At 48.8% G+C, this 12240-nt stretch overlaps 1 protein-coding gene across 3 annotated transcripts in view; it reads left to right on the forward strand.

The window, feature by feature from the left end:
- The first annotated feature begins 2281 nt into the window (after positions 1–2281).
- The window catches only part of LOC131234790 (O-fucosyltransferase 10-like), a 29261-nt gene continuing 19302 nt past the window's right edge, over positions 2282–12240 (forward strand). The window contains exon 1 of one of the 3 annotated variants that reach the window (XM_058231745.1): positions 2282–2882. In XM_058231745.1, the coding sequence (XP_058087728.1) occupies positions 2526–2882 (357 nt within the window). In that variant the 5' untranslated portion in view covers positions 2282–2525. The remainder of the gene's footprint in view (positions 2883–12240) is intronic. The other 2 variants (XM_058231743.1, XM_058231744.1) reach the window with 2 other exon arrangements.

Genomic DNA, 12240 nt, shown 5'->3' on the forward strand with positions numbered 1-12240 from the left:
GACGGTAGTTGTACGACTCAATGCTACTCGCGTACACTCAACTGCATATTCAAACGTGGCGCATTTTTGTGGAAGCGAATTTCATATGACCCATTCATAGCTAACCACTGTGATACTAAGTTCCGTGGGATCCACCAAGACATCTGTGTTAGATCCACTCCGTCCATCAGTTCCCTCCAATCATGTTAGGTCCTGAATCCAAAAATCAAGAGGATTTAAATCTCAAGTGGGGCACACCACAAGAAACAATATGAATGAAATGCTCACCATTAAAACCTCCTTGGCATTCTCATTCTACTTTTACATGTGGTGTGGCCCACCTAAGTTTTAAATCTGTTTGAATTTTCCGTTTACATCCTAAAATGATCAGGCTCAACTGATGGACGGAGTGAATGTCACGTGGACATTGTGGTGGCCCCACAGAGCTTTTTCGGTGCACGGACTTCATACAACCATACAACTAGTAGGAAATTGGGTCCAGCCTAAAAATCTAAAATCCATGGGAGTCCACCGATCCTGTGCATGAATGTTGGATTACAGATAAGTTTGTCTAACTACCCCTTATTTTCGTGATACGTGGCGAGATGAGAATCTTGATTGGGTCCATCTGTTGAACGGCTAAGATCTAAGGGGTGTCGTTATAGACTTGTAGTGCTAGCGCCGCAGGTCCACTGACAATCTCACGCGTGCTCCTCTGCAAGCATGTCTGCCAATGAGGAGAGAAAAGGCTGTAGCTATCAACCATTGACATCAATGCTATGTAAATAAATCGATTCAAGCCAACCCAAACCAGGCCGCAGATGTACTCACTCTCCTTTGAAAAATTGCCTTCACACACACACACACATATATATATATATATATATATATATATATATCATATATATATATATATATATATATATATATATATATATATATATATATATATATATATATATATATATAGGTAGATAGGTTTAACGAGGTTCTACTTCACATGACGTACAATGAATTCTCAAAAACGTTTGCACAAGCCTCTTAGAACGGGTGCGCTGTGGATCAGTGCCCAGTGGATCATAACATTTAAAAATCATGTGAAGACATGCTTAAAACATATAAAAATAATTTGTGGTGCCTACTTGAGTTTTGAATGCGGCTGAATCTTGGTTTGACCCCTCATCCAAGTAAGTCACAATTGATAGTTTGAATTTTTAAACTACATCTTGGTGGGCCCAATAAAATAATAATGAATGTTTTAATGGGAAGTAACCCCTCTCAACTGTTGTATACGGTGTAGCCCACCCAAGTTATTTATTAATTTGATTTTTAAGCCAGTAGCACATGATGGAATGGTGCATTTGACTAATGGAGTAGATGTGATACACATCACAATGGGGCCCACACAGCTCGACCTCGTAAGAAATTCGCATGACCTCACACACACACTTCAGAAGAGGCTACGAAATATTCCAAAAATCAGTATTATAAGGAGCTCACATGAGTCATATTATCTAAAGACATGCTTAAAACTTATAAAGGTCCTTGGTGAGGCCCATATGAGTATTGGATGTGGCTGAAACTTGGTCTTAGCTCTCATTTAAGTGGGACACACAATGGATGGTCTGAATTTATGAACAAAATCTTGGTGGGCCCAATAAATGATAATGAATATTTTAATGGGAGGATAATCCCTCTCAACTGTTGTATGTGGTGTGGCCCACCTAAGTTATAGATTGACTTAATTTTTAAGCAAGTGGCTCACCATAGAATGGTGCATCTGACAGATGGAATAGATATTATACACACATCACAGTGGGGCCCACACAGCTCCTGTGAGATGGACGTCATATTACCATTTCCCTCTGTATATACACCAAAAAATAAAAATGTAATGACTAAGCCACGATCTCTCAATTCCTTTTTAACCGCTCTTTCTCTCGTCTCGAGTAACAACCTTTTATTCTCTCTCTCCACTTAGTTTCCCGAAAATACCAGAACAAAATCTCAGCCATTAATATATAAGGCTCCATCCCAATCCTACTCTACTTTCCTGAAAACTCTCTCTCTCTCTCTCTCTCTCTGTCTCCCTCTCTCTCGAAAACACCGATACAAAATCTCTCTCTCTCTCTCTCTCTCTCTCTCTCTCTCTCCCTCCTGAAAACACCAATACAAAATCTCACGAGCAGTCTCTCTCTCTCTCTCTCTCTCTCTCTCTCTCACACACACACACACACACACACACACACAACTCAAAACCAAAACCCACATTGAAGAAAAACCAGACCTTTCTCTCTCAAACATTCTGAAAACCAAAACCAAAACCCAAATTCAAAATAACCGAACAAGCTCTCTCTCTCTCTCTCTCTCTCTCATGTGCATTTCAACAACCTTTTTCAGCTCCTAAGAACAAAACCCATATACAAATCCCCTTGAAAAAGACAACGAAAAAAGATAAAAAACAGACACGCTCTCTCTCTCTCTCTCTCTCTCTCTCTCTCTCTCTCTCTCTCTCTCTCGCACGGACTAGAAAAGCTTTCTCAGCCATGAAAACCAAAACCTACCAAAATCATCTTACCAATGGCTCCAGCAGCGAAAGCAGCTCTCCCAGTCCCAGTCCACCTTCCTCCCCTCACCGCCCGTCGCGGGCCCCGCAATGCCGTCGCCGGCATCGGAGCAAGGCCCATGCAACTTTGGATATCCTCGTCGGGTTCCTTTTCCGGCGGCGTATCCGGGTTTTTGTCCTCTTGCCACTCTTCTACATTTCCGGCATCCTAATGTGCGCTGGGACATTTTCCATCATCGGCCGTCCCCAGTACCTCCCTGGTTCTCTGTACCGCAGCGGCAAAGTCTTCCAGGAGCTCTGGCCCAAAATGCAGTTGGATAATGCCTCTGCTATTCAGGTTTTCACAATTTTCTTTGAATTTCGATTCTGTTATGAAATGGGTCGTAACAATTTTTCTGAATTCTGCTCTTAATTTCTATTTTATCTTTGATTATTGTGAAATCAGTTGATGGGGTCATAACAGTTTTCCTGAATTCTAAACTCTCAATTTCTATTTTGTCTGTGATTCTTGTGAAATGGGTTGATGAGTTTCTTTGTTTTGTGAATTATCATGCATGATTGTGGATTTTTGCACTGAAGATTGTTTTTATCATCACCCACTTGTAAAGGTTGCAAGAGTGCGAAGAGCTGTTCGCTGATCACGGCAATCCCACCATGGATGTCTAAGAGTATTGAGGAGCTTTTTAGAGAGGATTTGTTCCGTACCTCTCAAGGTGACAGGGGTCCTTCTTTTATAGCTACTGGGGCGTGTGTCGCACGAGGATTCTCTTCCTGATATTGAGCGCGGGGTCTTCTCCTGGGATCACGGGGATAGGATCGTGCCCATCTTGAGCCTTCATCCGATCCCGTGAGCTTCGGGGTCGGAGATCTTATCCCAAGATATCCGGGATGAGGCTCGTCCTAGCGATGGTCGGTCTGGCAGGGTGGTCCGCCCGACGCATGCCCGGGACGCTGATGAGTCGTCCGAACAGACTCAACCTTTGTCTCGGTTTAGCGAACCATGCCTCGGACTTGACACATCCTTTTGTGATCCGAGGCATTAAGTCCGAGTCTGCGGACTTGTGTTTTTTATCCCCAACAGTAAGCCCCCCCTACTCCGTGTGTTTCATATGACACTTAGGAGTAGCGAGTTTTGAGTCGGTTCATAACTCAGTCCGAGACAGTAGGTGGTCGTTTAATGCGTTCCATGTCGCCTTTGACGGGAGGCGGTTCGGTTCCTGACATCGCATGCGCCGTCAGCCGTCAAGTCGCTCATCCTGCCAATGAGGATTGGACACGTAGCAAGGGCATTATTGTCGTCAGTCAACGAGCGCCACGTGTCGAGTGGGGGAATCGATGCAGGCGTCGAATCATTTCCTCATTAATTACTCCCGCCGTATGGCAATCTTATAAATTGGTGGGGGTCCCGCATTTTGAACTTCTATTGCCATTCCTACTTTTCATTCCCTTTGGAGCCTTCTCAGTCTTTCATCTTCTTCCTTTCCTCTCTCTTAACCGTCAGCGCTTCCTTCCGCCATTTCCGTTTTCCTTTCTCCCTCCGGTGAGTTTCTCCTCCCTCTCTATTAGATAATAATGGCGGATAGGGGTTCTCGAAGTCCCCAGGGGGGAGCTTCCGGAGACGAAGGCGAAGCGCAACGTTTTACTGACGGAGATAGCAGTGGATGTCAACGCTGCTTTTCTATCCGAGAGAGTCACTGAAGCTCCGGCGGAGCGCCCTGCTTCTGTTGTTCCTTCTCGTGGTGGGTCGTCTTTATTAACCCGCCCGGGAAGGCCTAACTTCCCAAGGGGCATGGAGGAAGATGAGGAGGAAGAAGATGAAATGTTGATTGCCGAGGGAACCTCCGATCCAGTTCCTGTCGATGAACCGGCGCATGCCGAGTCTGAAGGAGAAGGATAGGGGAAGATTTAAGCGGTCCAGTTCCCTCAGTTTTAACTGAGGCGGACTTAGACAGAATCCGAATCGGGTATCACATCCCCGAATCGGTCATCACCTATCTCCCCCGTCCAAATGACTTGCCGGATCACCCTCCTGCTGGGGCGGTCGCCATTTACCAAGTGTCAATGCAATGCGGCTTGCGTCTGCCCCTTCAGGCCATCGTCCGGGGAGTATTGTCTCGCATTCAGATTGCCCCGGGGCAGATAGTCCCGAATGGGTGGAGGAACTTATTCGGGTGTGCGGTGTTGTGGGCCGAGATGGAACAGCCACCGCTCACAGTAATTTCTCCACCTGTACCAAGTGCGGGTGAATCCGAACTACCCGGGCTTCTACGTCTTCGCTGCTTGGCGAGGCGGTTCCTTGATAACTGACCCTCCCACTTCCAACAAACATTGGAGAGAGCGTTGGTTTTGGGCATGTGGTCGCTGGGAGACTGATGACTCCGGGTCTTACGAGGCTCGTGTTCCTCGGACATTCCAGAGAGCAGGTGACTTGGGTCTTCTCTCTCTCGCCCTTTTTCATTTTTTATAATATTCTGAGTCTGAAGGACTTCTGGGAGATATCCCGAAGAAGCGGCGGAAGCTCCGTGCCTCGGCTCGGATCAAAGAGTTGAGGACGTTGGATCCAGGAGTCTTGGAAGGTGCTTCTACAAACGCCTTCATCTTGCAGTTCTAGACTCGGACACAGGTAATTGAAAATGTGTCTTCTGAGTTTTAATTTCCCCCGACTTACTTCGTTTTTTTTTTTTTTTTTTTTAAGACCGAAAAGGTCCCCAAAAGGGACTCTGCACAACCGGCTCCCTCAGAAATGACTGGAGCTTGTCCTCCTCTTAGGGTCACGAAGTTGAAGGCTCCTCCGCGGTCTGTTTCGGAGCCTCGGCCACTGAAGAGGCAAAGGGTGGCGCGGAAGGAGAAAGAGCCAGCGCTGCCCCCCCCCCGTCGTCGTAATTCCCGACCCGAAAGAAAGGGCGGAAGAGACGGCGGTCGCTAACCTCAGGCGGCACCCGACTCGGCAAACGTTGAAACGGACGTTCCGAGACGGGAGGAAGAGACCAGGGCCGCGTCTTCCAGAGGGGAAGGTGAGACGAGGACCGCATCCTCCAGAGGGGAGGAGACGAACCAGGAAGGGCCGTCTGTCCTGCAGCAAGTGGTATCGGGGATGGTTCCCTGGGCCTTAGCCCACGGTGGCGAAAGAGAGTTCGTGAGGCTCTATAACGCCCCGTCATCCCAAACCGTCAGCCATGCAGCGAGGATGCTTTTCGAACTCGCTCCCTGCTTGATAGGCCAACAAGGAGCTATCCTCAACTCATCGACTGCAGGTGTCGGAGGCCGAAGGGCGACGCGAGGAGGCCGAAATCCGGGTCCGTGACAAGCGAGGCGGCTCTTGCCCGGAAGGCTGCCGAAGATGCGGGAGGAGGCGGCTTCCTCCAGAAGAGCCTTGGATGAAGCGAGAGCGGAGGTTGCCGGGTACTGGCTCTGCTCTCCGAGGCTGAAGAAGAGAACCGAATTCTCGCAGTTCATGCTTCGTGCGCAGATGACTTAGCTCGGGCTAAGCTTGAGGAGCACATTCGTCAAGCCGACGAGAAGGCTCGGGAGGCTGAGAAGGCCAGGGACCAAGCCGTCCAAGCTTTCCTTGAGTCGGCAGAGTTCGAGGACGAGAGGGACCGCTTGTTCCAAAGCGGATATCTGGAATGCGTCAAGGATATAAAGGAATCTTTTCCCGACCTTGACCTTTCGGAAATCGAGGGTGGAGCAGCCCCGGAACTCGAGAACCCGGACGCCGCTGCCGAAGACACTGCTGCTGGGGGTGAGGCCGGTGCATGAGGACAGTTACCAGGGCCCTTTGATTTTTTTTTATTCACTTTGATGTAGTCACACATTGTATTTGTACGTGCTTTGATGAATGAAAGAAAAATACTTAGCTTTATTCATTTGATTTGGCTTTAATCTTTCTTAGTTCAGAGTCTTTAAACATTGAGTACCGAGCTAGGGATAGTAGACCTTGAGGTGTTCAGCGTTCCAAGGGTGAGGCAATGGTTGTCCGTTTAGGTCTTCTAGCCGATACGTTCCTGGTCGTATGGTGCCCGAGACGATATAGGGTCCTTCCCAATTGGGTCCCAGCGTACCCGATCCAAATTCCTTGGTGTTGGAGAAGACTTTCCGGAGAACCATATCTCCCATTCGAAACCTTCTAACCTTAACTCGGGTATTGTAGAACCGAGCCACTTGTCGTTGCCGCGCCTCCGTGCGCAGCCGCGCCACTTCCCTTTGTTCGTCCAAAAGGTCGAGTCCGAGTGCAAGGAGTTCTTCATTCTCTTCTGCATTGAATGAGGTGATTCGAGCCGAAGGTAATCCGACTTCAACGGGAGTGACGGCTTCCGAGCCATAAGCTAGTGAAAACGGAGTCTCTCCTGTGGCTGTTCGAGCTGTAGTTCGGTAAGCCCAAAGAATCTTCGGGAGCTCTTCGGCCCATGCGCCTTTGGCCCGGCCAAGCTTGGTCCGAAGATGTTGCTTGATAATCTTGTTAACCGCCTCAACTTGTCCGTTGGTTTGAGGGTGATGAGGTGAAGAATAAACGTTTCTGATTCTGAGGTTGTCGCACATCTCGCGAAAGCTCCTATTATCAAATTGCCTTCCATTGTCTGTGACAATGGTACGGGGCACTCCGAATCGGCAGATAATATTTTTCCACACAAACTCGGTGATCTTCTGCTCGGTTATTTTAGCTAATGGCTCCGCCTCGGCCCACTTCGTGAAATAGTCCACTGCTACCACAGTAAACTTGGTCTGACCTTTTCCCATAGGGAGCGGGCCTATGATGTCGACACCCCACTGTGCGAAGGGCCAGGGACCGGTCATCGGCGTCAGTGCCTCGGGGGCTTGCCTCGGAATTGCCGCGAACCGTTGACATTTGTCGCATTTTTGGACGAGCTGGCGAGCGTCGTGTTGGATAGTGGGCCAGTAATATCCCTGTCGTAGGACCTTATGGGCGAGAGATCGCCCTCCAGAGTGGTTTCCGCAGATTCCTTCATGGATTTCCCGTAATACATAGTCTGCCTCGCTGGGTTTGAGGCACCGCAGCAACGGGGCGTAGTAACCTTTCTTATAGAGGGTTCCGTTGAGTATGGTGTAACGGGAGGCTCGGATCTTAATTCGTCGAGCCTCGGCGCGATCCTCAGGCAACTTCCCTTCGTCAAGGTATTGGCGGATTGGATCGATCCAGGATGGTTCCGAGTTGATTGTATTGACGGCCTCGCTAATTGGTTCATCTATACTCGGCTTATCGACGTATTCGACAGGGACGGACCTAGGTATTTCATCTTCATCGGCTGAGGCGAGCTTTGCTAACAAATCGTTTTCCGTACGAGGGATCCGAGTGACACGACAGAGTTGAAATCCGTTGATAAGTTCTTTCGCTTTCTGCATGTACGCCCTTAACTGGTCTTTTCGTGTCTGGTATACACCGGTAACTTGATTAACAACCAACTGAGAGTCGCTGAAAACACTGAGGTGCGTGACCTCCAAGCTAGCGGCGAGACGGAGGCCGAGTAACAATGCTTCATATTCCGCCGTATTGTTCGACGCTTGGAATCCAAGTCGTAAGGCATACTGTATATAGGTATGATCGGGGGTTTCCAGCACAACCCCAGCCCCACTTGCCTTCGAGTTGGAAGAACCGTCGACAAATAGTTTCCAGGGAATAGGGTAGGTAAGGGTCGGGGGAGCGGTTGTTGTTGGAACTGCAACATCCTTTGGCATATCGTTGACCGGGAGCTCGAATGGTGGAGTTCCTTCGGCGATAAAATCAGCTACTGCTTGCCCTTTGATTGCTGCCTTCGGTTTATATTGAATGTCAAATTCACTCAATTCGATGGCCCATTTCGTGAGTCGGCGGCGAAGCGGAAGATCGGTCATTACGATGATGGTATGGGCATGGAAGTACGGCCTGAGTCGGCGAGAGGAAGTGATTAAAGCCAAGGCCATTTTTTTCAGGCTTGAGTATCTTGTTTCCGCTGGCAATAATGCTTTGCTGACGTAGTAAACCGGCAGTTGCTTTCCTTCGGATTCTCGTATCAAGGCCGAGCTAACCGCTGCCTCGGACACCGCTAGGTAAAGGAGCAGAGACTCCCCCGATTCGGGTTTTGATAAGAGAGGTGGAGAACCGAGACATGATTTTAATTGTTGGAATGCCGCTTCACATTCTTCCGTCCAACCCATTGTTTGTCTTCCTTTCAATTGTTTGAAGAAAGGGAGACATTTATCCGCTGGACAGGAACCGATTAAGTGTTGCGACTCGTCCAGTCAACCTTTGTATGTCCTTTATGGTTTTAGGGGATTTCATATCAATCAAAGCCTTTATCTTCTCAGGGTTTGCCTCTATTCCTCGCTGACTAACCAAGAAACCGAGGAACTTTCCAGAGCGCACCCCAAAAGCGCATTTATTTGGATTCAGCTTCATCCGAAACTTTCGTAGGGTGAGAAACATTTCTTCCAAATCGTTCACATGATCTGCCGCGTGTATACTTTTGACGAGCATGTCATCAATATATACTTCCATGGTTCGGCCTATAAGCCGAGCAAAAATTTTATTAACTAATCTTTGATAGGTTGCTGCATTCTTCAGAAAATGGCATCACTCGGTAACAATAAAGGCCTTTGTCGGTGACAAAGGTAGTTTTTGATTTATCTGTCTTATGCATTGCAATTTGATTATATCCTGAATAAGCGTCCATAAAGCTAAGGAGCTCATGTCCGGCGGTACTATCTACTAGTTGGTCTATCCTTGGAAGTGGAAAGCTATCCTTTGGGCAGGCTTTATTTAAGTCAGTATAGTCAATACAGACTCGCCACTTCCCGTTGGATTTCTTTACGAGCACGACATTCGCGACCCACTCTGGATAGTATATTCTATGAAATTAGCCTGGAGGAGTTTGTTGACTTCTTCTTCAATGATAGCGTATCGTTCAGGGCCGAGCGGTCGCCGCTTCTGTTGGATCGGTCGATACGACGGATCGATGTTGAGTCGGTGAGTTACCACAGAGGGGTCGATCCCGGGCATATCTTCATGACTCCAGGCAAAGACGTCGGCGTACCTACGGAGCAGGGCTGTCAGCTTTTCTTTCAAAGGGGACTGCAGAGACGAGCCAATTCGTACCGTCTTGGATCCATCTGTCTCGACCAAGGGGACCGAGACAAGATCCTCGACCGGCTGTCATAATTCTCGCCCCGAGGGTCCAATGATTCAATCGTTAATATGTTGGTCGGACTTTTGTCGGCGGCTCCTTTTACGGCTATCATGTAACATCGCCTTGCATCCTGGTCTCCTTTGACAATTCCGACTCCCAACTCGGTGGGAACTTCATTGAAAGGTGGTATGTGGATACCACGGCGGAGGAGACTCAATGAAGGTCGGCCGAGTATTGCGTTGTTTTCCGAGGGTTGATCGACGACCAGAAGTCAACCATCATCGCGCCCGACATGGGGCACTACCGAGTGAGTGGAACGAGACAATCCCTTCGCAGACTGTCCTCGGAAAAACGATCAATGGGGTCCGAATCGGGCGTAGTGTGGACCGTTCGATCCCCATTTTGTCGAACGCCCGGGTAAACAACACTGAAGATGACCCCGTATCGACGAGTATCCGAAACACCTTTCGTTAGCGATAGCCAGGGTGACAATCAATGCGTCATCGTGGGGGTGATAGATGCCTCGGGCATCTTCCTCCGTGAAAGAGATGCAATATCTTTCTCTTTTCTTCTCCTTTGGTGGCCGATCTACGATCATGAGCTCGGACTGAGGCTGAGTAAGTTTTCTTGCATGATTCCTTCGTGCATTGTTTGAGTCGCCCCCCCCTTGTGGACCGCCGATAATCGTTCGGATTTCTTCCATAGGCTGATTCTCGGTCGGGCGTGACTCAGCTGCCTCAGCTTTAACCATATGTTCTCTGAGTCGGACGTCTTTAATTAGTCGTTCGATCTCTTCTTTTAGGTGATCACTTGTGTTATGTCCGTGATCACGGTGATAATGGCAGTATTTATCTTTGTCCCGCCGATTAGGATTACTCCTGAGCTTACTGGGCCAGTTAACAAAGCTTTCGTTTTTTATTTCCATCAATACTTCTTCCCGAGTCTTGTTTAGGAGAGTATATGTGGAAAACTTTCGATCCGGCCGTTTGCCTGACCTTCGCTCATCACGTGCTTGATCATCCTTGCGTTTCCTTCCTCCGGCCGAGTCGGCTTCCTTTTTGGCCGACTCTTTTGCCAAAGTTTTAGTTTCACGCAGGATTCGCGCTTCCTTGGCATTCGCATACTTATCCGACCGTGCCATAAATTCTGCCAGAGTATCGGGTGGAGTTTTGTCTAGAGAGGCCAAGAATGGCTTATCTCTAACTCCTTGCATGAGCGCATTGAGAGCCGTTTCTTCTGAATGTTTTCTTGGAGCATTCGAAATTAAAACGCTTGATATAATCTTTCAGTAGCTCTCCCTGCTTTTGAACTACGTTGTTCAGATGTGCCGGGGGCTTCAATTTCTTCTTTCCGCCGATGAAGTTGGTGAGGAAGGCGTCGCTCAGCTCAACGAATGAACTGATGGTTTCAACTGTTTGAACCACAGTTGAGCTACATCGGTCAATGTAAGAGAAAAGGCCCGGCACATTACTGCATCCGAGGCATCGTGGAGCTCCATATAGGTTCTGAAGCATTCAATTGCTCGGTTGGGTCGGTCTTGCCGGTGAAAGGAGTGATTTGAGGTAATCGAAACCTCTCGGGCAACCAGGCCTTCAGTACCGAGTCCACAAAGGGGGACGTCTTCGCTTCGGACCCGGTTGAATATACATTCCGGCCGTGCTTTATGTCCGCCATCTCTTTCCCCATTTCTTCCCGCACTTCTCTTTTAAAATTTTGAATATCGGCTTTCCAAGGTTCACTGCTCTCTGCCGTGCCTTCCATGGATGGGCGATTGCGCCTTCTTCGCTCTATCTCGTGCCGAAGATCAGTCGGGGGTAGGGAAGCGTTGGCTGACTGCGCTGGAGATGGTTCTGATCCGCCTTGGGGTTGGCTCGGCCGGAAAGACTGCGGCGCGGAAGGTTGAGGATCAACCGCCGCCGTCGGTACGTGCGCTGTCTCCCCTTGAGGATGCGGGAGTGGCTGCATTTGCTGCTGATACATTCGTTCCAGCATCTGCTTCATCATATTCATATCGGAGCGGATTTCTTGAACCTCCTTGTCCAACCGCCCATCGTCGCGACCCCGCTGATTGTTGCTTGTTCCGGTCGCCCCTCGTCGGCGGTTGTTAGGTGGGTTCTGGGCTGCGGGAACCGCGATTGGACCCGCTGGCCCTGTAATCGCATTCTCATTCAAATCTTCTTCTGGGACCGTCCTTCTAGTCATCACCATTGAAATCGGTATAGAGATACGAGATGACTTTTTGTACGGATCCCACAGACGGCGCCAAGCTGTTGATGCAAATGTCCGATTCCTCCTCTTGGACCTTCGTGTACCTGCACAAAAAGAAAAAGGGACAAAGGAGACCCTGGCTTGAGCAGGGGACCCTCCGATGCCAAAGTCAGGCCTGGATTCTAGGTCTAAGAGTATTGAGGAGCTTTTTAGAGAGGATTTGTTCCGTACCTCTCAAGGTGACAGGGGTCCTTCTTTTATAGCTACTGGGGCGTGTGTCGCACGAGGATTCTCTTCCTGATATTGAGCGCGGGATCTTCTCCTGGGATCACGGGGATAGGATCGTGCCCATCTTGAACCTTCATC

The sequence above is a fragment of the Magnolia sinica genome, chromosome 19 (genome assembly GCF_029962835.1).
Source record: "Magnolia sinica isolate HGM2019 chromosome 19, MsV1, whole genome shotgun sequence".
NCBI lineage: Eukaryota > Viridiplantae > Streptophyta > Magnoliopsida > Magnoliales > Magnoliaceae > Magnolia > Magnolia sinica.